The sequence below is a fragment of the Podarcis vaucheri genome, assembly GCF_965113315.1.
Source record: "Podarcis vaucheri genome assembly, chromosome: 11".
In the NCBI taxonomy this organism is placed as follows: domain Eukaryota; kingdom Metazoa; phylum Chordata; class Lepidosauria; order Squamata; family Lacertidae; genus Podarcis; species Podarcis vaucheri.
The window spans coordinates 62,102,743-62,127,146 of record NC_138749.1 but is presented as its reverse complement, the minus strand read 5'-3'; the positions used below and the strand labels follow the sequence as shown (position 1 = coordinate 62,127,146).

Here is a 24,404-nt window from a genome sequence, read left to right as displayed (position 1 = left end):
CAACATGTTTCATAATTTGATGGTGGCACTGTGATGGAATCCCAAAGACATGAACTGGCTATATGATTAGGGTTCTTTTCTAGCTAAGGTAGGCCATGTTAACATATCAAGAAAAACTGGCCTTGTTCTAGGTGCATTTTGCGAGAGGGAATTTCATTAGCTCGAGCCGTTTCTGAACTCTGGGCAAGGTACTCTGCCTAAGATTTCAGATTAAAACTGCAGAATGGAAGGAAATGAGGACCTTTTTCTGCCCCCCCCCCCCCACTTCCAGCTACTCTCTGAAGACTGGAGAAGAGACCAGGGGAAAGACCAGGCCATATGGAAATTGAACATAATGTTTTAGCTTCAGTTCATTCATTTTCAGCTTAGCATTCTAGTTATAAAAAAACTGTGCCTAGACATTCCATTGTTGTGCCCATAACCTAGGTTTAAGGTGCGATTTAGCTCCTAGCTTTCATATCTCAGTTTCTAAGACTGCACACCATTAGTTAAGGAAAAATACTGTTGTAGTTGGCATGAAAAGCTATATATATATATATATATATTATAAAAATTTCAAGAAGAGCAACACATCATTATAATTTATTTGGGTACATTTTATTTTTTTCATGTGTGTTAACATTTGATTTTCTATCATTCCAGGCTTTTGTGAGAAATGCAAAACGAATGGGAAAAGTCAATCATTAAGTCAAAAGTAATTTGCATCTTACAACCAAAGGCTGGGAGAGCCTAGAAGTCACTTAATATGCAACCCTTTCCCTCCCCACGTGATTTCTGTTTGCAAATCATGCAGTCAGTTCCAACCTGATATTCCCACATTTTGTTTTTTTTAAAAAGTCTGCTCCACTTTCAAACTCGGGGTTGGGGAAAAACTATACTAATGTGATGGCATAACTAAAAACAAACAAACAAACAATTCCCATAATCTTGGCAATCAAAGTAGTTTTGAAGAATAAAAAATGAAATGACCTTGATCATGTATTTATCCTTCATATATCTGGAGAGCGCCAGCCATCTTGTGAGAAAAGCAAGTTTTACATGTTTGTGTTTTTAAGCTACCCATGAACATCTCATATATTAATAAGTTTTATGTGCTAGGACACAATTCTGCTTCTTCTGCACAAGCCCCATTGAGTTGAATGGGAGCTGCACTTCCTCAGCTCCTACGATCTCTAAAAGGGATTGTGCACAACTTTATAGCTAGAGGACAGCACTCCTAATGAGCTCAAGGGCACACACTTCCAAGCAGCTTCCTTTTGGTCCATTTACGATATGCCATGTTACAATGCTTTGGCAAATATACACATCTTTTTCCTTTTGTTAGCTTTCTTCCAGCTCCCTGCTAAGAGGCACTAAAGTCTGGGTTCAAAACCTGTAAGGCATAGCAGAAAACAACCAGCAGTTTATGAAAGAAAAATACATCTGAGCAGTATAACTTACACGTGGGAAGAGCAGTGTCATTTCAAAAGGAAAAATAGTGGCTGTGAGGAACTGGCACATGGCAATGTTGTAATGGCAATTTAAGGGAAGCTTGCCTCAGCACACCAAAGTCCCCTTCTTTCAACCAACAAGATGATCCAATGCTCTAAACATTTGCCACAAGTCTTAACTTTTCCTAGAAGATGCTAGTGGAACATCTTTGTAATTATGAGGAGACATAAGTAAACTTTGATTCCTTGTTATACAAGTTTTAAAACTCCCCCCACCAGACCCATAATAATAATAATAATGATAATAGAATACTGTCACCCCAAATAATATTTTAGACTCCTCCATTCTTTCCTTTCTGTAGCTTATTTAATGAAAAATGTATCAAATTAAATTGGAGTGGTCAATTTATTCCCTGTTAAAGAGAAGGAATGTTGTCATGCATTCTCGCATTTAGTGGGAAGAGAAATCCAGGACTGAGCAGAGGCCACCAAAATCAATGCACCACAACCCCCAGTGAAGGCCCCAAGTGCCTGGTCAACCACATAAAGATCTGGCAGACCTTGCTTCAGATCCAACATCTGCTATAGATTTGTCACATAGCAAGTCACTACTTCAAGGTGGCTTCAGATGAGACAGGTAAGCACAGCTAGCCCAATGTGTGTCACTTCTGCATCTGTCTGACACAGATTGTTCATCTTCTCCAAAAAGAATCTTGCGCAGCAAAGTTTCACAGTCTGACTGAGCTTTTTTGTCTAATTCAATGCTATTTGGAGATCCAGTTCCCACAAACATCCTACTTTATTTAAATATTTTGAGGAGACCACAGTACAAACTGAAAATAAAATGCTATTATAAATGATAAATAACAGTGTGGGAACATACTTTAGCTTGATAGAAATGAATGGCAGTTGCGTAAGCAACAGTTCCTCCTGTATTATATCCATTGTTTTATATAAAAATTAGGACAGATTTCATAATGTTGTTAGTAAAGACTTAAGTATCATTTCCTTCCCATTCCACCCCATTTTAGTGTCTTTTCACATTCTATGCCTATCATTTATAGTTCTGCAACACAGAATACTTTTTAGAGCTGTATCACTGGTAATTTTGCTATATGTTTAAAGAAAGGCACAACCTTTCAAATGTTACTCAGTTGGGTCTGACAAACTAAATTCTGGAATACAGCATATTTAGGGAAGTAGTAATGTATGCACAATAATTTTATTTGCATAATGAATTGAGGTGGCTGTTAAAACCATCTCATAAGGGCCCCCATCACATACAACCATTTCTGTATCTCAACTTCTCATCATATGTACACAATGATATAGGCACACATGTGCTCACCACACATGGGAGTATATTAGTAGTATATATATGTTTGTCCCTACACTGAAGAGATGTTCATGTAGGAAGACTGGCATGTGTGAAGCAGCACAAGAGTGGAATCAAACAGTCCTTCCTGCTCACTTTGTTGTATTTGGAGATCTATGAGACCCCCACTTGTGAATGGGTTCAATATACACCAAGTTGTCTCATCGCCACACACACAAAAGACAAGGCCAATAAATTAGCAAGTTTGCCAGTCACACAGTTTCTGAACAGTCAGAAGTGTGTTGAACTCACACAAAATTGGTACCATATAGATCTCAACTATATGGTGACTGTAGAGTATAACCTGGTGGTTAAAAGAAGAAGAAGAAGAAGAAAGTTTGCAAAGTCAGGGAGGTAAACTAACCTTCTTTTCATTTACCAGAATCAATGCAGCCCAGCAGCACATTTTCTTCTAAGAAAGCTACCTCAAGAGGAAAACCTTCTGAAAACTTGTATAGAAACATCGATGACTTTGTGTGTGCGTGCGTGTTTTCAGTCCACTTCTATTCAGGCTGTGCAAATGATTTGACACAGCGCGATGCTAGTACCGCTCTGCACTATAATAATTATTTTTGTAAATAAAAATAAAAAACCCTAGTCAGAAATAAACTGACAAAAAATTACATTCTTCTCTCTTAAAAAAGTAAATAAAATAACATTATTTAAAATGTGAATTATCTATAAGACATACATTACAATTACATAGATACATATCAATACAGCACATTCAATCTGCCAAAAATGAATGATTACAAAGCCAATATGGATGCTGCCATATATATATATATATATATATGTTTGTTTTGTGTGTGTGTGTGTGTGTGTGTGTGTGTGTACAATGATTATAGCATTCATAATTGCACTATACCTACAACCATTTTTAAATTACAAGATGTTTCATTATGAGGGAACAAAAGCAGCTCAACTTTTCATTAATTTTAATGGAAAAAGTTAAGTGTGAACGGCATCTCATTAGAAATCATTGAGAAGCATCCACCAAGCACGGGTGCACTAACACTCATGCTCATTGTACGTGGGAACCTTGCACCAGTGCCACTGAAAATAATGCTTGGTAGATTGCAGCCATAGTTAAACTTTGGTACTAAACTAATACACCAGTCTCGCTGCCCCTCTGCCACAAATGCTGCTGCTGAGCTACAGTTTCTACTAAAGGGCTGCAACATGGCATTTTAGAAAAAGTTAGGGCTAGGGTTAATTTCTCATATGCTCTTTCTAACCTTCATACACAATTTTGCAATCTGACAGTAATCTTATTTACACAAAGCCTAAATCCATGATGTGAAAGAGATACCCATCAAGGCATACACAGTCATATCTCTCCACCCTTTATATTGTTAAAAATAGGTATACTTACAATCCCATACATGTCCACTCAGAATAAATTGCTCTCAATGGGAAATGTGCATAGGACTGCAGCCTTCACCTTCCAATATGATTTTCCCCAGTCATTTCACATATAATAACAATTCTAAGGCCAGGTCCTATTTAGAAATCCCCAAATAAACCAATTAAGCAACCACATCAAGGATGTTGTACTTCCAATTCTGTGTTTTTCAGTTAAGAAGAAGAAAGAAATACTGTGGAATGCTATGTCACCTAGACAAGAGTAAAACTGACTTTGAATTAGCAGACCATATGTATGTAGCACCAAATAACATTTTCACTTCACTCACACTGCAGTGGTTTTTTGGCATTGACAAAGGAATGCTTCCCAATACAAACAGGGAACAGAGAAGCTGAACTCTAGCTGCTTAAACATTTGGCTGTCATCTGGAACAGACAGATCCCCAATCAGTTAACTTGACCTTTAAAATCAGTAACTTACACTTCCATTTTTTTAAAAGCCAGATCTGGCAATGTCAAACTTGGTAGACACTAAGAATAGTCTTGAAATGGTGAGAGAAATCGAGAAGGTCTGATTAATTAAAACAAAAAACAAAAGCTTCCAGGTTACTGTAGTGTCCATGACATCTGTTTGGCATCTGTGTTTAGGACGCAATAAAAAAAGGGGGGGGGGAGGATAAATTTTGTTATGGCACATGGAAATTAAAAAAGCTATCCTATTTCCTTATTTGCTTTTGTGTCTTAGTTGTTTGTTATTGTGTTCTGCACAGTTTGCAAAGTTTCCATGAGAAAATTAAAGGTAAATTCTGTAACACTGCTACAATTCATGTTGCCACTGAACAACACTCCCGGGCCTTCAGTGCAAAGACAGTACCAAGAAGCAGATGTATTTGACATCTCTGCCAAAAATTAAATGAAAAACAAAAGAAAGTTAAGCACATCAATATTTTTGATCCTTCCAAAAACTAGTTGCTGAAAAATCAGAACAACTGATGGCTTAAATTCTAGAGACAGATTTTTGCTGACCATATCACTATAGAGGAAATGAAAGAATGAAACTTGGGTAAAAGGCCACTGTACCTCTTAAGACAAGAGGGGAGAGACACCAACTTGATTTTGCTTCAGAAAAAAACAAAGACCATCCGAGTCCCTATCCTTTGTGAGTGCACGACTGAGAATTTAACACACATCGAGTCACAAGGTTTTGACTTAAAAAATGAGGAAATGTGCTGTGAATGTAGTTCAGCATCTTTTGTTTTTCCTCTGCAAAGTTTAAATAAAATCATAATATTTACTATAAACCCTGTGAACATTCACAGAGTCCAGGCCAGTAATAAATTAGTATTATGCAGATTGTTTTCACAGATAATACAGTCCCTCTTGAATATCTTCCATTGCCCAAAGGGGGAATAAGGGGTGGTAGAGACTTTAGAGGCACAGTTAGACCAAGTTGTACTCCTTCAGGTTCAACTGTAGGATAGTGTCTTTGACAGCAGCAAAGACAAAGCGGATATTCTCCGTGTCTGTGGCACATGTGAAGTGGGAGTAGATAATTTTTTCGCTCTCCGGATTCAGGTCAACAAACATCTTCAGGATGAACTCCCTTGCTGCTTGTGCATCCCGCTGAGGTCCTGTTATAATAAAAACAACACCAACAGATGTTCAAATTAGAAAGTGATAAATGTTGGAAATGTAAATAGACAGTAGGAACATTCTACCATATGTGGTGGTCTTATAGTGTTATTTAAGACTATTGGGAATTAATCCATAATGAATTGAAAAAAAAATGTTTAAAAGATCCTTTCCTAAAAACCCAGAAGCTTATCTTCTAGGTATAATAAAGGTATAATAATGACAGAAATCCCCCCCCCAAAAAAAACAAGTGAGTCTACTGATGTATGCGACCACGGCTGCACAAATTTTATTTGCACAAAAGTGGAGAACAGATGCGTTTCCAACAAAAGAGGAGTGGCATCATAAACTGTTGGAATATGCAGAACTAGCGGGTATGACTAATAGAATAAGAAACACAGATTTTAAAAAAACATAAAGAGGATTGGATGTTATATATAGAATACATGAAAAGTTATTATAATAAGACAATCAACCTAGCAGAATGATGTAATTCAGCAGCATAAGTTATTACATGAGAGAAAAATTTAGAAGAACAAGATGAAAGGATAGGTTGGGAATAGAGAGGAAACCATGGAAGGAGTGGAAGGGAAGTATATGAAAAGAAGTTTACTTGTCTTAGGAAGCCGGGTTCTCTCTTACCATCATACTCTGGGAAATAGTCAACTAGATGCGAGTACATTATTTTCTCTTCTAGAAGATCTTTCTTATTTAAGAACAGAATGACTGAAGAGTTCTGAAACCAGGGATATGTGATAATTGTCCTAAACAATGCTTTGCTTTCCTCCATTCGATTCTGAGAGGGAAAATACAGAATTAAATGAGAGAATAACACAATTCATACATACATGTTCCAAGGGCATAATCTGTAAATTAAACATATTGTATTAGGTAACATTCTCAAAAAAATGTAGCTCTGATTACATTATTGGACTCAATGCAGTGAAAGAGCCTTTTTGGTGGTAGCACAGTATCTGTGGAACAAACTCCCCTACTGAAGTGCATCTTGCCTAAACTTTTGTCAGGCTTTCAAAGGGTTAAGATTACGATGCATTTTAAAAATGCATGTGTGTGAGAGAGAGAGATTTGTTGTAAATTGGACTTTGACAGTTTCTGGCGAAGAGCTGTATGGAAATATCTTAATAAATCAATCAATCCAATCAGAAATGAGCTGGGGGCTTTGCATGCTCCCTCTTCCTCTCTTCTTGCACAGGACTTCATTTTCTTCCTTAGCACTAACAATGGTTTGCTATAATGTCTCACGCAGCCGGCTATGCTTAGCATTCTTCCTCCAAAACCAGATCGGAAACCCACCTCCCTCGGTTCGGAGCACAGCACCAAGCTCCCCACTCTCCCAGCTACTCTCTGAAGACTGGAGAAAGGACCCTCTTAAGAGTATTAGGGGACCATGTGAAAATGAACATATTTTAGCCGCAGTTCATTCAGTTTATTCATTTTCAGATTTGTATTCTTGTTATTAAAAAAGCAAGCCTAGACATTCCTTTGTTGCACCCATATCCTAGCTTTAAGGTTCCATTTAGCTCCTAGTTTTTGTATCTCAGTTTCTAACACCGCTAGAAAGTAGATAGGCTTTTCTTTTTGTAAATTATGCCAAGCAACAAGCTGTGAAAATAACTTAAGAGTCAACATTCCTGCCCAAAGCAGATCTCCCATTAACCCCAAGATCTCAAGCATACATTACCATAAAAGACAAAACAAAATCCACAGATGACATGTACAATACTGTATAAACACACACTGTACATACATTTAATGACTACATAAATATGCCATGTGAGTAAAGTATGTGAGGTTCTTGGTGCCTCAGCATATACTTTATCAATACAGTGAATTTGCTGAGCCTGGCTCACCTATCTTATTTCTCTCTGCCCCCGCCCTCGCTGGGATCCTGCAGGTTCCCAAACCAAAGAGATGTTCAATACAACAGAGGTGCATGATCTGGCCCTATGTAGAGAAAGTATGAGCTTTTCTCCCGAATATTTTAAGCATAATTCCTGACACTAGCCAGTGGAGACTACTAATTCTAACTTAAGCAGATGTGAGATAAGTTGTTTTGATTCAACCAGAACAATGAAAATAAAGAAACTGTCTTAAGATGTAAATGAAATATTAACTTGACTACAAACTACTGTATACACAATATGCATGCCAAAGAACATTGAATTGTTCATCAGAGTAAACATTATTCTTCCATTTACTTATATACTGCCACATCTACAACCAAGGGCTTTTAGAATGGCATTGTGGAGTAAATGTTGCATTCAAATAATAGTCACCTAAAGTCTTAAAGCTCATCTCAACTAGGTACAGTGGTGCCTCGCAAGACGAAATTAATCCGTTCCGCGAGTCTCTTCGTCTTGCGGTTTTTTCGTCTTGCGAAGCACGGCTATTAGCGGCTTAGCAGCTATTAGCGGCTTAGCGGCTATTAGCGGCTTAGTGGCTATTAACAGTTTAGTGGCTATTAACGGCTTAGCGGCTTTAAGAAAAAGGAAACAAACTCGCAAGAACTCGCAAGACATTTCGTCTTGCGAAGCAAGCCCATAGGGAAATTTGTCTTGCGGAACGACTCAAAAAACGGAAAACTCTTTCGTCTTGCGAGGTACCACTGTACTTTATTTCACATTTATAAAAAATTAAATCCCACAAGTGTTACGCTGCTTACACATGGTGATATCACTGCTACTCATTATTCCTGGTATGGATGCTGGTCCTTGATAAATAAAGTAATTGTGATGCATAAGGAAATCATAGTATTTAAACTGTTTCACTTTTACTCAGATGTTGCAGAAACTAAACTGGATTCGAAACATTGGCAACTTGAGAAGTGATCTTGCATCAGAAACCATCAATTTCTGTATGCATGGTTGTAACACAAAAACGGTTTCTGAAGCCCAGAATACTGGCAGGTGGCTTCACGTGAGCAGGGAAGAGTCTTAAAATCTTACCAACTTCTAGGGGGGCTCAAAAGATAACACTGAAAGCAGCTGTGGAAAAAATGTTTGGTGTAGAAACAGATTTATTTCTTGTATCTAATTAAAAATTTTAACAGCTAAAAGAAATGAAGCAGACTCAGGCAGGGAGCCAACCAATAAAGAGGATGTCAATGCAAATCCAGAAAATCCACAGCAAAAATTATGAACAGCTGGCTGATGATCATGCAAAAAATGTGAAATGAGCACCCAAACCTCTCAACACCCAGTCATCATTTTGAGGCTTAGTCAACTGAATAAAGAAAAAGTCAGCCTGTTTTAAGTTGAGCTTATCTACGCTGAATGAAATTTAGCTTGCCGTATTTAAATCAGAGGTTTTGTTCATTAGCTCCACCAGTAATGATTTTACTAAAAAATAACAATGAAAAAACCACACCAGATTCACACATTCAGGTGCGTCACCAGTATCAAACAACTGAGATGCTTCTGGTGTTGTACTTGGGGTGGGGTGGAATGATCTGAGAGCTCTGTTTTTACACATGCAAATTACAGCTGGATTTTATAGTTGCCATGGGAGAGGTTCACACTGGCTGGCAGCCCCCAAGAAGCGTGTGGCGCTGCAGGCAGACTGCTCTCTGGCTATCTATGTGTACCTGAACGTTCCTTTTGTCTGAAGCAGTAGAAAAACAGAGAAGGGTACACTGAAATTGCAGAGGCCTTAGAAGAAATTCCAACCTAGGACCCTATGGAATTTTCAAGAAGTGCAGACACGCAGGAAGGCTACAGAGTGTAGACCAATGTTTCCCAACGGGGGGCCCCAGGTGAAAATTGCATGAATGGGGGGCCACGGCACAAGACTCAGAGGCCACAGAGGTAAGTGAAGAAAAAAGAGAAGTGACCAAGAAAAGAAAAAAAGGAAAGGAAACGGGAAAAAGAGAAGTGAAGATAGCACAAAACAGAGAATTAGAGTAAACAGAGAAGTGACAGTGCTTCCCCGTGGAGGGAGTGCCATGTGCGCTCTGCACCAACTTGCTGCCACGTCCTTCTCCCTCCCACTTCTGCACTCCAATCGTGACTGCACCAACCTGCTACATCTCGTTTGTCATGGGCAAGGTGTATGACTGCAGCAGCATTAGTGTGTGGGACGCTGTTTCTTTGTGCAAGTATTACTGTGAAAGGAAGTATGTTACTGCATGCAAGAGGTACACAGCCTAACCTGGAATCACCTTAACATATTGGACAGAGGGGACAGCAATAGAACCAGATATAAAAAAGCTTGTTTCTGGTCATCAAGCACAAGGGTCACATTGATTGAGAAATACTTAAAGTATAAATTTTGTATTTTGTTTAATTATAAAAATATAAATAAAACATGTTCTATTTACAAACAAAACCTTTACCTAAATAGCTACCTTTTTATCAGTAGGAAAGTGGAGGGGGGCACTGGAAGGAAACAAGGTCGGAAGAGGGCCATGGTTGGAAAAAGGTTGAGAAACACTGGTGAGATTATTTGTAGAAAGAAAGAAACAAAGAAAACTCACAAATAGCTTCTGGGTGCCTTGAAAGTAAAGAAAGCACAACCATATCCGTTGCATCCTAAAGTTTCAATAGGAAAGTGGAACTAGCACCCAGCACTTAAGCCGTGAGACTATCACCGAATTATTTGTCCCCTTGGATAATTTCTGAATGCATTTTCTTTTTTCGTTAACTGATGAGAGACTGAGAAATCTTTTGATACAACACTAACCTGAATGGAGGTTAATCCATATATTTATACTATAATCCAGAGGATTATAGCACCATCTAGTGTTCAAGTAGCGTAAATTAAACGCCACCCTTATTTTTAGCCAACTCACTCCTTGCTTTTTCTTGTAAGACAGTCCTTACATCAACAGGTTTACCACACCTATCAGCCAATCACCCATTCCCACCACCCTTCTGAGTAATACCCCTCCCCATCCTCTCACTATATATAAGGGTCTGGGTGACTTTTGTTTCAGTGTATCTGAAGAAGTGTGCATGCACACGAAAGCTCATACCAATAACTAACTTAGTTGGTCTCTAAGGTGTTACTGGAAGGAATTTATTTATTTATTTTTGTTTTGTTTTGTTTTGTTTCGGCCACCCTTATTTGTAATCCACTAGGTGGGATACCTGCTAATCTGGTATCTGTTGCATACCAAAACTTCACTCAATACTGAAAGAAGAATTTGGGTTGGTTTGGGACCCATTTAGACAGACATTTACACATCAACATTTTCATACTACTGTTTTAACTTTAGCTTGTCACATTCATCACAAGATAATGGTGTAAGCAAACTCATTTAAACCCAAAGTACACTACTCGTTAGCTATAATATTTCGTTACAACTAATATCTGTCATGTGTGTATGTATCCTATATTATCCTAAAGAATAAACTGAATCCTTGAGGAAATAAAAGGAATTAAACTACTTTGTACAGTAGGCATTCACATGAATTCAGTTATTCAAACAGGTAAATTGCTCCTTGTACCTTGCATAAATATGTGAAATCTGAAATTTATGAATGAAAATGGCAAATTTTATTTGCACGCGCACGCACACACAATTCTGCCCCCACAAACATGCAAACCACACAATAGTAGCATACACTTCTCAGTACACTCCAATATTTCAGTTATCTTGCCTTTTCTGATCAGGATAATTTTGGATTTGAATAAGCTTTAAATCACTCAGTGCAAAATGTCTGAATCCTTTATGCTTTTCTCTATTGAGAGGAATAATATTCTACAAAATGATGTAACTTTAGCTATTCCAAGTACCAGTGAAATTAATGAACTGAACACACCTAGTATTCTGTCACCTAAGAATCATTCAATTGTTCACAGTATGCCAAACATAAGCCAGTAAAAGCTTGCTACTTTCATTCTTTGGCATTAAGCATTTTCACTGTACATCTATATTGAACAAAAGTATGTCCCATTAAGATTTGTGGACCTTACAACTAAGGTAATAGAGAATTGAATATTTCACCAAGAGTCATAGAGCAAAGAAAATTTTGAAGTGCATTATCAGGTTACGGGCAACAAGCAACCCAAAGTACTAACACAGTCTTGAGCCAGGAGGTCTTCCTTTATTAACAACTTTGAGATCCAAAGGACCAGCTGCACAGCCTGGGGCTCATTTTAGACTCACAGCTGTCCATGGAGGCACAGGTTAATTCTGTGTCCAGTGAAGCTGTCTACCAGCTCCACAAGGTACACCAGCTGAAACCCTACCTGCTTGCACACTGTCTCACCAGAGTAGAGTGGTGCATGCTCTGGTTATCTCCCACTTAGATTTCTTCAATGGTCTCTATGTGGGTCTACCTTTCAAGGTGACTCAGAAACTACAACTAATCCAGAATGCAGCAACTAGACTGGTGACTGGGAGCGGCCGCCGAGACCATATAACACTGCTCCTAAAGGATCAACATTGGCTCCCAGTACGTTTCCAAGCAGAATTCAAAGTGTTGGTACTGACCTTTAAAGCCCTAAACAACCCAGGCCCTGAAGGAGCGTCTCCACCCTCATCATTCAGCCTGGACACTGAGGTCTAGTTCCAAGGGCCTTTTGACAGGTTCTCTCAATGTGAAAAGTGAAGTTACAGCGAATCAGGCAGACGGCCTTCTTGGTAGGAGGGCTGGGTGATACCAGCTTTGCAACACTGTGGTGTATCATCAGCCAAACATCACGGTCTGGTGATATACTGTGATATTGAAAAAACAAGCTGCATTGGCCTCAGCCCGCAAGGCGCCAGGTGAAACTGCCTCAGCTCTCACCGCGGGAGCTGAGGCGGTTTCACCCCAGTGCCTCACAGACTGGGACACAGAAGCTTGTTTGCACGGCTCAACTGGGGCACGGGAGGGCTCCCGATCCCCAGCTGAGCCAGCCCTGGTGCTCCTCCTGCTCACGTGCAAGCCTAGGCTGGGGGCTCCCTTAATTGCTTGGTGTGCTCCCCTCAGCTGAGCAGTTTCACAGAGCCCCAACCTCGCCGCTGGCTTACGGGAGCCAGCGCTGGGCTGAGGTATCCTTTAACTCAGGGTTTCCCAAACTTGGGTCTCCAGCTGTTTGGGGACTACAACTCCCATCATCCCTTGCTAGCAGGACCAGGGGTCAGGGATGATGGCAACTGTTGTCCAAAAACAGCTGGAGACCCAAGTTTGGAAACCTGTGCTTTAACTGCTCGGCTGAGGGGAGTGGCAACCGCGCACCCCAGAGCTGAGCAGTTTAAAGATGCAGAGGGAGGAACAAGATGTATCGGCGCCTCAGCGATGCAGCTTGTTTCTCCCTCTGTGCCGTATGAGGGCAGAGTGGGGTGGCAGTTTCACTCAATGGTGTATCACTGGTGAAACTGCTGCCACTCCTGAGTCCCTCTGCTAGCAGCACCCACTAGAGGAAGTCAAGATAGACCGCTGAGAGAAGCCGACTTTGTGGTCTGCTCCTCATACCAGTCCTGGGTGATATATTGGTATATATTGGTATATATTGGTATACCACCCAGGCCTACTCGGAAGAGGCACTCACCCTGTGACATACTCTCCCATGAGATGTCAAACAGATTAACAACTGTATGACTTTTAGAAGACATCTGAAGGCAGCCCTGTATAGGTAAGCTTTTAATGTTTGATGTTTTATTGTGTTTTTCATGTTTTGATGGAATCCACCCAGCGTAGATTGTTGTTGTTAGGTAACAGATTCTTGTATTGCTGTTACTTTGCATGAACATATATATGTATTTGAAGCTGTATTATACAGAAAAAGGCCCAATGGTCCACTTGCCCAGCACAACAAGCAACAGCTTTCACAATCTCAAACACATGTTCTTCCTAGCATACAAAAGAAATAAAGCCAGACAAAACAGGTATGAAATCATCCTTTTTTCTTTGGCCACTAAGGACTCTCAACTTATTAGTTATTGCCCTGCTGGAAAACTATCCCATTATGAAAAAGAGATTTCCCCCCACATTGCTAGTCAAGTGTCTTCAGTTATGTCACATTTTACGTTTGTGTTCCAGGAAATTCTTAAACTCATTTGGTTAACAGGTTCATATCTGAGCAAAATTTTAACAATACTTTAAATTGTACCTTTTGAATAGTGTGAAGAAATAAGAGAATAAAATTTTCAAAATTGGAAAGATCACATGTGGCAGAGGTTTCAACAGTTTTGTTGTGCAGAAAAGCACTAATCTGTAAACCAAGGGATGTGGATGTTTTCCAATTTCTCATTCAATTCCATTTCTTTGATAAGTTTACCATTTATATAGAAATCTCAGTCATAAAGTCCCCTACTCCTCCAGCCCTTAATATCTACTGTTCTTTAGAATGAGAAAGTGGGTGAAAATACAGGGGACTAAATAGAGAGATTTCAGAGACATAAGCTAAAGGTTTCTGTTTCCAGATTTGTATGGTTGTTTGTAACTGCCACCCACTTTTAAAAGAGGGGGAAGGCACTTCAGAACTTTACTGCAGACATGTATAGCAGAAGTGGCGCTTCACAGAGCAATTTGCCCAACTGCCCTATCCCCACTCTATTAAACATTTGGGCTGCCTGCCACCCTGTCATACTGCTGGAGTTGGCATGGCCACCTATTGGCAGCCACAGAAACTGCAGCATGACAACAGCATTACATTTTTATGTATATAGGAAAATACAGAAAATACAGAAAAACCCATTCTAACACTAGACTAGATACAGAGTGATACCAGGACTGGCAGTTTCAAGTGATGAAAACTAGTTATTCTATCATCAATACATTGAAATGAAACTACTTACACTTCAAGAAACCAACAAATGCAATTCAGAAAGCAATTATTCAATTATTTCTTAATAATAGAAAAAAAGTAGAGAAAATTGAGAGGGGGATGGATAAGGCAGTATAATTAAGAGGTCCTCTTCTTATAAATTATTTAAAATAAAGTATTGAAGAAGGAACACAGCAGAGCAACCACGTATTGTTTAATCTAATAATTTAATTATGAGATTAAAAGATCAAACAAATGCAGAGTAGGGTTATACTATATCATATGCTTCTCTTAGTGGTGATAAAGGATAAAGTGTCCTCAATTTTTCTTTTCTGTTGAGATTTTCATAAAGGCTCTTGACTCAAAACTGAGTCATGAGTACATGAAAATAAAGTCCACCCAGCCTTAAACAAATATGAAAAAACTGCCCTGAGACCTTTGAGTATAGGGCGGTATATAAAGTCAATAAAGAAGGAGGAGGAGGAGGAGGAGGAGGAGGAAATGATTTTTTAAAATAAAACCCCCCCTTTGTTGTGCTTGGGTGGACGCTTGGGTTGCAAACGTGATCCGTGCGGGAGGCACGTTCGCAACTCGCAGCCTGCACATGCGTGGGTCGCGATTCAGCACTTCTGCGCATAGCGCAACTTAGTGCTTCTGCACATGCGCTGAAACCCTGAAGTAACCTGTTCCCGAAAACGCACAACCTGAAGCATCTGTAACCCAAAGTATGACTGTACATGCCTCAAACTTGAAGCATGACTAATGTGTTTAAAATCATATCATAAATTAACAAGTTCCCTTACACATAATGACTTCCTTGGTAAGTGCTTTCCAGGCTAGATTATCTCTATGCACATTTGCATTTAAATGTGATTCAATCTTGCCGAAAGAAAAACTCCATGGTAGAAAAAGGAAACACCCAGCTAAATGGGATGGTTCATTGCAGAAGTTCAAAAGACATTGTGATTTGGATACAGATTTCTTCCTGCTGTCAGGAGGTTTCCCTCACTGTAGCTCTACTCAAGGAATGTGGCCCTGCTAGTGGAGACAAATGACCTAATTTTCCTCTCTAGCTCCTCAACGCTGCGCCCCAAAAGCAGGATCCTATGTAGTAAAATACAACCATCAGAAAACAGTGATCAATACAAATAAAATTACATTACCTAAAGCCCCCAAAACACAGTCCAGCAGGAAGTGATACTAAAAATTTTGGGTTTCAAATCTAATTTTGTCCCCAAAGCCCAGATAAACAGATGTGTCTTTAGCCAATGGTGAAAAGGTTGTCAACATAGAGGACTAATACACTTTCCCAGCAAAGGAGCTCCACAATTGGAGCACTTCCACCAAGAAGGCTGTTTTGCGTCACTGTACCACAAGTCACAGTTCTTGATGAAACCACAAAGAGGACCTCAAAACTTCGGCTGGCAACTACTGGCTGAGAAGGTGACTAGGATTACAAGCCCTAGCACCCCTAGGGCTATAGTATTTCCGCCCACAGAAGGAGTAGTCGGGGAAGGGAGAGGCAGAAGCGTTGAAAGTGTGCACTATGTGATGGACACACATGGGTGAAATTGCCCTAATCTGAAATGATGTGATATACATAAAATATTATTTTGTTCATCTTGTACTTATGTGTTACTCCTCTTGACAGTTTGATAAACAAGAGTAATCTGAGCAAAGCTTGTTATAGTATGCTGCTATAAAAGTATCAATTACATGAAATGAATAGACATTTATTTGAACAGAGCTATGCAAAGGATAAGATAGGGATCCATCCTCTTCCTTGACTGAGGGAATTGTGAACAGGGATTTCATAAAACGTCAGACAAAAACAACAAAAGAGACTCAACAACTCCTCAAAAGCCCGATGCATTAAAATGTCTCAGCCAACTTGCAAAAGACCATGGAAGAACCATCTTGACAAACTTCTTTGAGCAGCGTCTTCCACAACAGGGGTGATACCACAGAAAAGGCCCTGCTTGCAACTATCTGAATAGCCTCAGAATGCCATGGAAAAATGTCAGCACATGGGCAAATTTATATGGGAGCCTTAAATTACTTCTCAAGTAATGGTGCATTTTTAAAATTGCTTACCTCATTGTCTGATTCCACAAGTACTTGATCATATTCACTAAGGGCTACTAGAAACATGATAGAGGTGACATTTTCAAAGCAGTGTATCCATTTTCTTCGCTCTGATCGCTGCCCCCCCACATCCACCATTCTGTAATAACAGCAAAATACATGGGTCAAAAGGTAAGATATAAAAAGCATGGTATTATTTACATTAAAGCAATCAATTAGAAAGGCATTAGAGCCAGCCAACTATACACTGGCATTCCATCCACATTTAAATGGAAAACAGGTGTGTGTTCTATATCATGAGTAAACCACAAGAGGAGGACCAGCTTGAGGAGTCAGCCAGTCTGTAGCAGCTCAGTAATAACCAAACATACCTAAATAGAAGTTCAGTGAGATTATTCCATAATAAATTGAGTAAAGATGCAGCCTTAAGAATTCTGATCATTAATGCCTCAAAGTACACCTTGAATAAAGTTATGGAAAATATCTGGCTTACAGAAATGTTGCATCAAATATTGACACTTGCTTCGCTTGAGCATGAGATGTCCTTTAGAAGTAAAACTGGGATATAAAAGATTCTGACAACTAATGTGAACATATAAAACTTGGAAGTGTGTGTGGAACAAAAGCCAGCATGTGGTCTGTCTACTTCACTGTTGCCCTTGTTTTATTTGAACGAGGACGACCCTGTGTGAGTCTGAAGCTTGTGCATCCCCACCACCACCACTATTCTGGTGCAGCTGCAGGAAAGAGATTGAACTTTCTCATCATTTTTGATTAACTAAAGTTTAGGGTAACATCCAAACCCTAAACTGTGGTTAATCTTCGTTATGGTTTGTTTGGAACAAACTGGTTTAATAAACCACAATTTGAAGATGTCTTATTTTAGTAAACAATTATAGGTCTGTTCTTGCAATATGAAAGCTCAGTTTACTATTGTGTGAGAATGCAGCCTATATTTTACATTAATCTGTAACAAAATAGTATGCATGGTATGAAATACTCCTTTTTTCAAGAGAAAGCTAGCATTCAAACACATTATATAATTATATGGGGGGATCAAAAGCAGAAAAATGAATAATGGAATAGAGCTGATGGGAAATACTGCACAGATCTGACAAATAACTTTTGTTAGCTAGACTATAATTCCTAAAGACATTTAAGAAGAAATTTAACAAAAAGTTATAATGTTTAGAATGCATAATGCATTCTAATGCACTCAGCTTCTGCTGAGAGGCACTGCTGCCCCAGACATCACTGAGCAGGAGACCTATTCATTACTTTTAGTTCACGTAAAAAAGTTTCTGTACAAGTTGTTATAAACACATTATAGCTAACTGGCATTTTAAAAGATTAAAAATGAAACTTTCTGCTTGATATGGTAAACAGTCTGCTCCTTTAAAACAAATTATGATAACATTCTGAAATATTTTAAACATGCACAGCTAATGTCAGCATAATGAGGTTGTAAAACGCATAAAATGTGGAGATTTCTGTTCACTAGCAAATTATTATTTTTAAAGTTTGTTTTTAAAAAACTAAAGATGAGGCAGAATTTGTAGAGAAGATTTTATACCAGCAACTGGTTTGTGGATGCAATATATTTATATAAATTTGCAGGTGCAGGGGCACTACTTTTCATTTTAAAAAATGTGTGCTTGTTTGAAACTTATATTTAAATTGTACATTAAATTGTATGTATGTTGTACATACATTAATGCAAGTAAATCTCTTCTCTACCCCACATTCTTGAACAATGTAAAATAAGAGGTGGTGGAGATTGCAGTTTGACAATAGTTTCCCTGAATGTGTATCCAAATGGAAATTGTTGTTACCATTTTTAAAAAAGGAAAGAAATTCTTCAAAATTGATATTTTCTCACAGTTGATTATACATGCTTAAAAAAACCCCCAAAATTAATGTATCAAGTAATAACAATTTTTAAAGCCTTTTTCTCTACCTGAAAATGACACTTTGCAAGTCAAATGGGTATTCAATGATTCCTGTAGTTGGAACTCGGACTCTAAGGACATCTTGTTGGGTAGGTAGATAGCCAGAATCTGCTATACGGTCCATATCATTAAGATAACTATAGACAGGAAAGAAACAACAGCAATGAAATATAGTGATACTCTACTCCTTTTGAAGAAAGACACAGTATGGATTTAAAGGACAAAGAAATTTTTGAGTGCATGTGGTAAAGTGGTAACAAAGTGTACAGGAATGTAATTAATTCTTGAATAACTGTAGAAGAAACAAGCATTTTGACACCAAGAGCTAACAATTTTGTGTATTATGGCTTTGTTAGTTTTAATCAGTTGTGGCTGAAAATCACCACAATTCCAAGAATGTTCAAAATCTCAGGGAAGGTAATTGAAAAATGGAATTAGCCTGTCATAGAAAATACCAGCTTTCACCAGGTGGAGGGGTATTTGAACAAAAGATACTCCCTGTGAAACAGGCATAGCAGGATTAGCCTCCAGGGCAGTAAATCAGAATTTGGACAGGGTACTTGACTGCAATCTATGGAGAGGGAGATAATCTTGTGTTGCAATCACTCTTCTCCCTCATTACACAAAGGTTTCATCTACTACGTTTTAATAGGTGCATAAGTAGCAGTGTATTAAGAAACAATATTCAGCCATCTTCCTTTGAAAATGATCTTAAAAACATAGAACTGAATATAAAAGCACCAATAATTACTCCCCCCCCCCCTGCAGACCCAGACAAAATGAAATCCTTTCAGAAAAAAACTGATGAAAGGAATAGGATACTTCAACTATTAAATTCCCCCCAAAAGAACCGATCATAATTTACAAAACGAAAAGGACACACTAAATTACTCAGGGTAGAGGGTGAGAGTATATAGGTGTGGCATTTTCACTATATTCCTACATTTAAAAAGGTAAACTGCCTGCCCAAGAAGACAGTGTGTCTGAAGCCCCTTAGATGCTGCCAGTCTCTATGCCCCTTGCCTTTTTGCACTACAACCCCTGGGAAACAGGCCCTCCACTTCAGAAACTCTTGATGTGGCTCACTACGTTCACAGGTTCACATTCCTTTCCTGCATTTCACATCAACCTGTCTTGACTAATCAGAAGTTTTCATGCAAGATCAAAGACAGGTTAGCAAGGCCTAATGAGGGGCTACTGCACAACGAGGAAGAAATAACAGTATCTGACTTGCTTTGCGGGTTACATTCATGTTTCATTTCTACAGCAGAGCGCAATGCCAGGTACATACAGTGGTACCTCGGGTTACAGGCGCTTCAGGTTACATACGCTTCAGGTTACAGACTCCATTAACCCAGAAATAGTACCTCGGGTTAAGAACTTTGCTTCAGGATGAGAACAGAAATCGGGCAGCAGTGGTGCGGCAGCAGCAGGAGGCCCCATTAGCTAAAGTGGTGCTTCAGGTCAGGAACAGTTTCAGGTTAAGAATGGACCTCCGGAACGAATTAAGTACGTAACCAGAGGTACCACTGTATTTCTCATATTGGTGAGTCTCCCATGAAAGGGCAGGTGTAGAACCCACCACATAATCTGGCACCCTGAAAAATAACAACTTGCATTCTGATTTTTCACTCGTACCAAGGGGGGAGGGGGACAGTAGAAGATGAAAACCAAGAACCAAAGCAGTTTTTCCACTGGTCAGATGGGTTAGTGGATCCATAACCAAATAGCTCCTCCCACCCACTCCTCTAGAACAGAATTCTTGTTCTATAAAAAGCTTTGTTTTCAAACATGAGGGTACTCTGACTGATTTTTTTCTTTATGAAGAAATATCTAAGGGTACTGCATGTGTGGTTTTTCCTCATAGGAGGCTACTTTTTAAAGGACTTCTTGCTTTTATCATCTTTATTCCCAACCTAGAGTTGCCATTTGACATGACATTTTTAAGAGTGAGTTTGTAGTTGTGATTGTGTGGTCTGAACCTTTGGTCACATGTCACTCTTTTAAAGATTGCTGGGTTTTCCTTTCCACATGAATGGTGGGGTGCTGTGCTCAAATTTTGTGGCTTTGTTTTTTTTATTTTTTATAATATTTTTTATTGCATTTTTTCAGATAGAAATAAACAGCACAGAAGAAATCAACAAGAAAAGAGAAGACAGAAAAAAAACAAAAGGACCGACCATTTCCAAATCCTTTTTCAATCCACCAACGGACTTCCCCACATCTCCCGCACAGTGCATTCTCAACAATAAATTTGACAGCAAATTATAACCTTATTTCGTGTGTTTCTTTTGTAACTTCAAATACATTTTAGGTTTAAATTACTTATTATCCAAATTACTCATCTTTTTTTTTTTAAAAAAAACAAACCTTTAAACCTTAGTTCTTTCATAATTATTATCTAATTTCATATATATTCCACTCTCGTTGCTGGGGCTAACCTTCCGGATCGTGCAAATTCCTATAGTTCATGTAACTTATAAAATTTTTGTAAATAGTCCTTAAATTTTTTCCAGTCCTCCTCCATTGCTTCTTCTCCCAGATCTCGAATCCTGACATTCATCTCGGCCAATTCCATGTAGTCCATCAATTGCGTTTGCCACTCTTCCAGTGTGGGCAAATCTTGAGTCTTCCAATGTTTAGCGATAAGAATTCTTGCTGCAGTAGTTGCATACATAAAAAATGTTCTATCCTTCTTTAACACCTTTTGGCCCACAATGCCCAAGAGGAAGGCCTCCGGTTTCTTGGGAAAGGTGTACTTAAACACCTTTTTTAACTCATTATAGATCATTTCCCAGAAGGCCTTCACTCTTGGACAAGTCCACCAAAGGTGAAAGAATGTCCCTTCAGCCTCCTTACACTTCCAACATTTATTATCAGACAGATGGTATATCTTTGCAAGCTTGACTGGTGTCATGTACCACCTATATATCATTTTCATAATATTTTCTTTCAAGGCATTACATGCCGTAAATTTAATACCAGTGGTACATAACTTTTCCCAGTCATCAGACATAATGTTGTACCCAATGTCTTGAGCCCACTTTATCATGGCTGACTTAACTGTCTCATCCTGAGTGTTCCATTTAAGCAGCAAGTTATACATTCTCGATAAAACCTTGGTCTTTGGTTCTAACAACTCTGTCTCAAGTTTCGATTTTTCCACCTGGAAACCTGTTTTTTTGTCCAGCTTAACCACCTCATTAATTTGGGCATAGTGAAACCAGTCTTGCACCTTATCCTTTAATTTTTCAAAGCTCTGCAACCTCCATCAAATTTTGTGGCTTTGATTACAAACTCGCATGTTCCTCCAGCCAGTAAATGCAGGAGTTATGAGCATGCACACACAGAAACCTGGAAGATGATTGAGCACAGGCCACACAAACGAAAACATTAAAGATCCATTCCAGATCTTTCAAAAAAAATCTTTTTTTACTGTGAAATATAATGTTTTTAAGTACATTATTTTAGAATACTAGCTGATTAATAACATTTTCAGCATGCTGAAAAAAATCCCCTATTAGTCTTGTATGAAGGTGCACTTGATATGCATAAATCTGGTTTGGAATATTTGGTTTCACAGATTGTACAAACCTGCTTAATTCTTAAAAGTGGGTTTTAGAATATATGAACCTATGCTAACTTCTCATCAGAAGAAGGGCCGTCACAAGGCAATGTGAGAGTCTCACCTTACCTAAGTATTATCAAAACTTCTGTTAGGAAAGTAGCAAGGTACGTGTGTATTCTGTATGTATATATATTCACCTGTTGTCTTAAACTGACAGTTGAAAGTCATTCAAGTCAGGAAAGCTCACGCAATTATTTCTGGAAAAAACACTATAAGACACCACTATCTTTTGTCTCTCTGCTGTTGAACTGGTTGTTAATCAATTGTATTATCTCAGAACAAGTGGAATCTATCCAGCTATGCTATAAGGCTGCCCAGATAAAGTGATTTCTGTCAAGAATGTAAAAAAAGATGCTAACTGCCCCACCAAATTCTGTTTCTTCCCCGTATGCAATAAGAGATGGACTCTCCCACAGTGGTAATGTGGGCAACCACGTGGGGTGACCTGCGCTATGGGGGAGAAGTGGAGATCAGCCTATTTAAGCCCCCTCCACCCCATACTCTCCCCTCTTTTCACTGAGGCTCCCACCCTCCTGCCCCTTTTGCAGTGTAGGCTCTGCTAGTTGCTTTCATTGCAGTAGGAATTTTCTGGGTGACACTAATTGGCCCATGCCACATCTTTTTTGCCTACTTCACACTGTTGGGTGTTGTCTGTGTGACTGGAGTGGCGTTTTGTTTGAATCTGGCTAACTGGCATTTGGTCCGGGTGGGTGAGTGGATTTTGGGAAATATCTGACAGAGTGGTGCTTGGGCCTGTCTGGCGCACTGGGGTGAACGATGACCAACGGGGTCACGGTGTGCTTGTCAGGTTCATATACCCAAGGACTATGCAGTGAGGGGGGAGAATATCATTAGACCTTTATGCAGGATCACAGCTGGATCAGGAGATGGGAAAGTTGGAATCTTCCCATAAATGTACCTCACCACCCAGATCTCATTTTGATTGAATTATTATGATTGCCAGATTCTATAGTTGTTGAATTTTAATAAATATAACTTGCTGCCCATCTTTCTTGTCTTGAGTCTTTTTGAGTGTGTTGGCAATTTCTTATTGTCAGGCAGCCTTTGAATCTCCTCTTTGAAATTTACATTTCTTTCCCACCTCATCCAAAGGACTGTAATGTAATATTATCTAGACTCTCCATGAAATTTTTATCTGTCTGATAACTGTGACCAATATTACTATCTCCTAAACTACACTGCAAATCCATGCTATACTGGGATTCTGTAGCTGCATCAGAAAGTGTTGTGGCCAATTGCTTGTTATACACATATTACCTTGGTAATGCACCTCAGCTCTATCTCTATGGCAACCCAGCAGAATTGCCTTAGCAGCCTGTTAATATTATTTTTATAAGATGAATTACAACTATAATTAACTTGTAAAATATGGCCTGTACTAGACATATATAAAGATTTGTAAAAATGTGTGTGCACACACGTGCTTCATTTTTTCTTGGTTAAATAGTTAACTGAATGTATCACTCAAAATATAAAAAGCCAGTGACTGAAATAGCTTTCCAGAAACATGCATGTGTATGTGTGTGTGTGTGTGTGTGTGTAGGGAGGGAAGAGGAGAGGGAGAGGGAGAGGGAGAGGGAGAGGGAGAGGGGAGAGAGAGAGAGAGAGAGAGAGAGAGAATGTGTGCCGCACAGCTTTCAAAGGTGCCTGAATTATTCTAAGTCTAATGAGAATTTCCAGGAAAAACATTAGAGAGCATTACTGCAAGTATAAATTATGCAAACGAAGAGTGTCAGTTCTTAACCACAACAGTCAATGAGATTTCTTGTCTCAAAGTTGAAGGTCATGACTTTTGAGTAAGTCTCCTTTAGTGCTACACCCAAACATAAATTTCAGCATTCACAAAGGATTAAAGATCTTATTACAGGTTTTGTAGCATGCATATTATTAGTTATGCGGAACTATCAGAATAAAAGTTGCCTTATAGCACTACACAGGCAAAATGCAAGGGCAAGCCACCACCTAAGCAGTTTTCCAGAGAGCTCCAGGGTTCCTTGTAAGCCTCCCTCCAAGATAATGTAGTACTCCTTACCCATCCCAACCAAACTTCATCTGCAACATGCAGGGAAGAACAGGCTATGTTCATGAATGCACTTCCAAGTAATAAAAGCAAGGGTGAGGCCAAACTGGCCTGGTTAGTCCCTGGGTGAACAGAATGGGCTCAGAGAAATACATGGGGAACCAGATGCTACTGGACTACAACT

The 24,404-nt window shown here is 39.1% G+C and overlaps 1 protein-coding gene across 2 annotated transcripts in view; it reads right to left on the bottom strand.

Annotated features, from left to right (window-relative positions):
- Positions 1-575: 575 nt before the first annotated feature.
- LOC309542721 (guanine nucleotide-binding protein G(q) subunit alpha) overlaps positions 576-24,404 on the bottom strand; it is a 97,211-nt gene continuing 73,382 nt past the window's right edge. For both annotated transcript variants that reach the window (XM_082241653.1, XM_082241654.1), the window contains exons 4-7: positions 18,560-18,688; positions 16,612-16,741; positions 6,445-6,598; positions 576-5,801 (exon numbers count right to left, since the gene is read on the bottom strand). In XM_082241653.1, the coding sequence (XP_082097779.1) occupies positions 5,611-5,801; positions 6,445-6,598; positions 16,612-16,741; positions 18,560-18,688 (604 nt within the window). In that variant the 3' untranslated portion in view covers positions 576-5,610. The remainder of the gene's footprint in view (positions 5,802-6,444; positions 6,599-16,611; positions 16,742-18,559; positions 18,689-24,404) is intronic.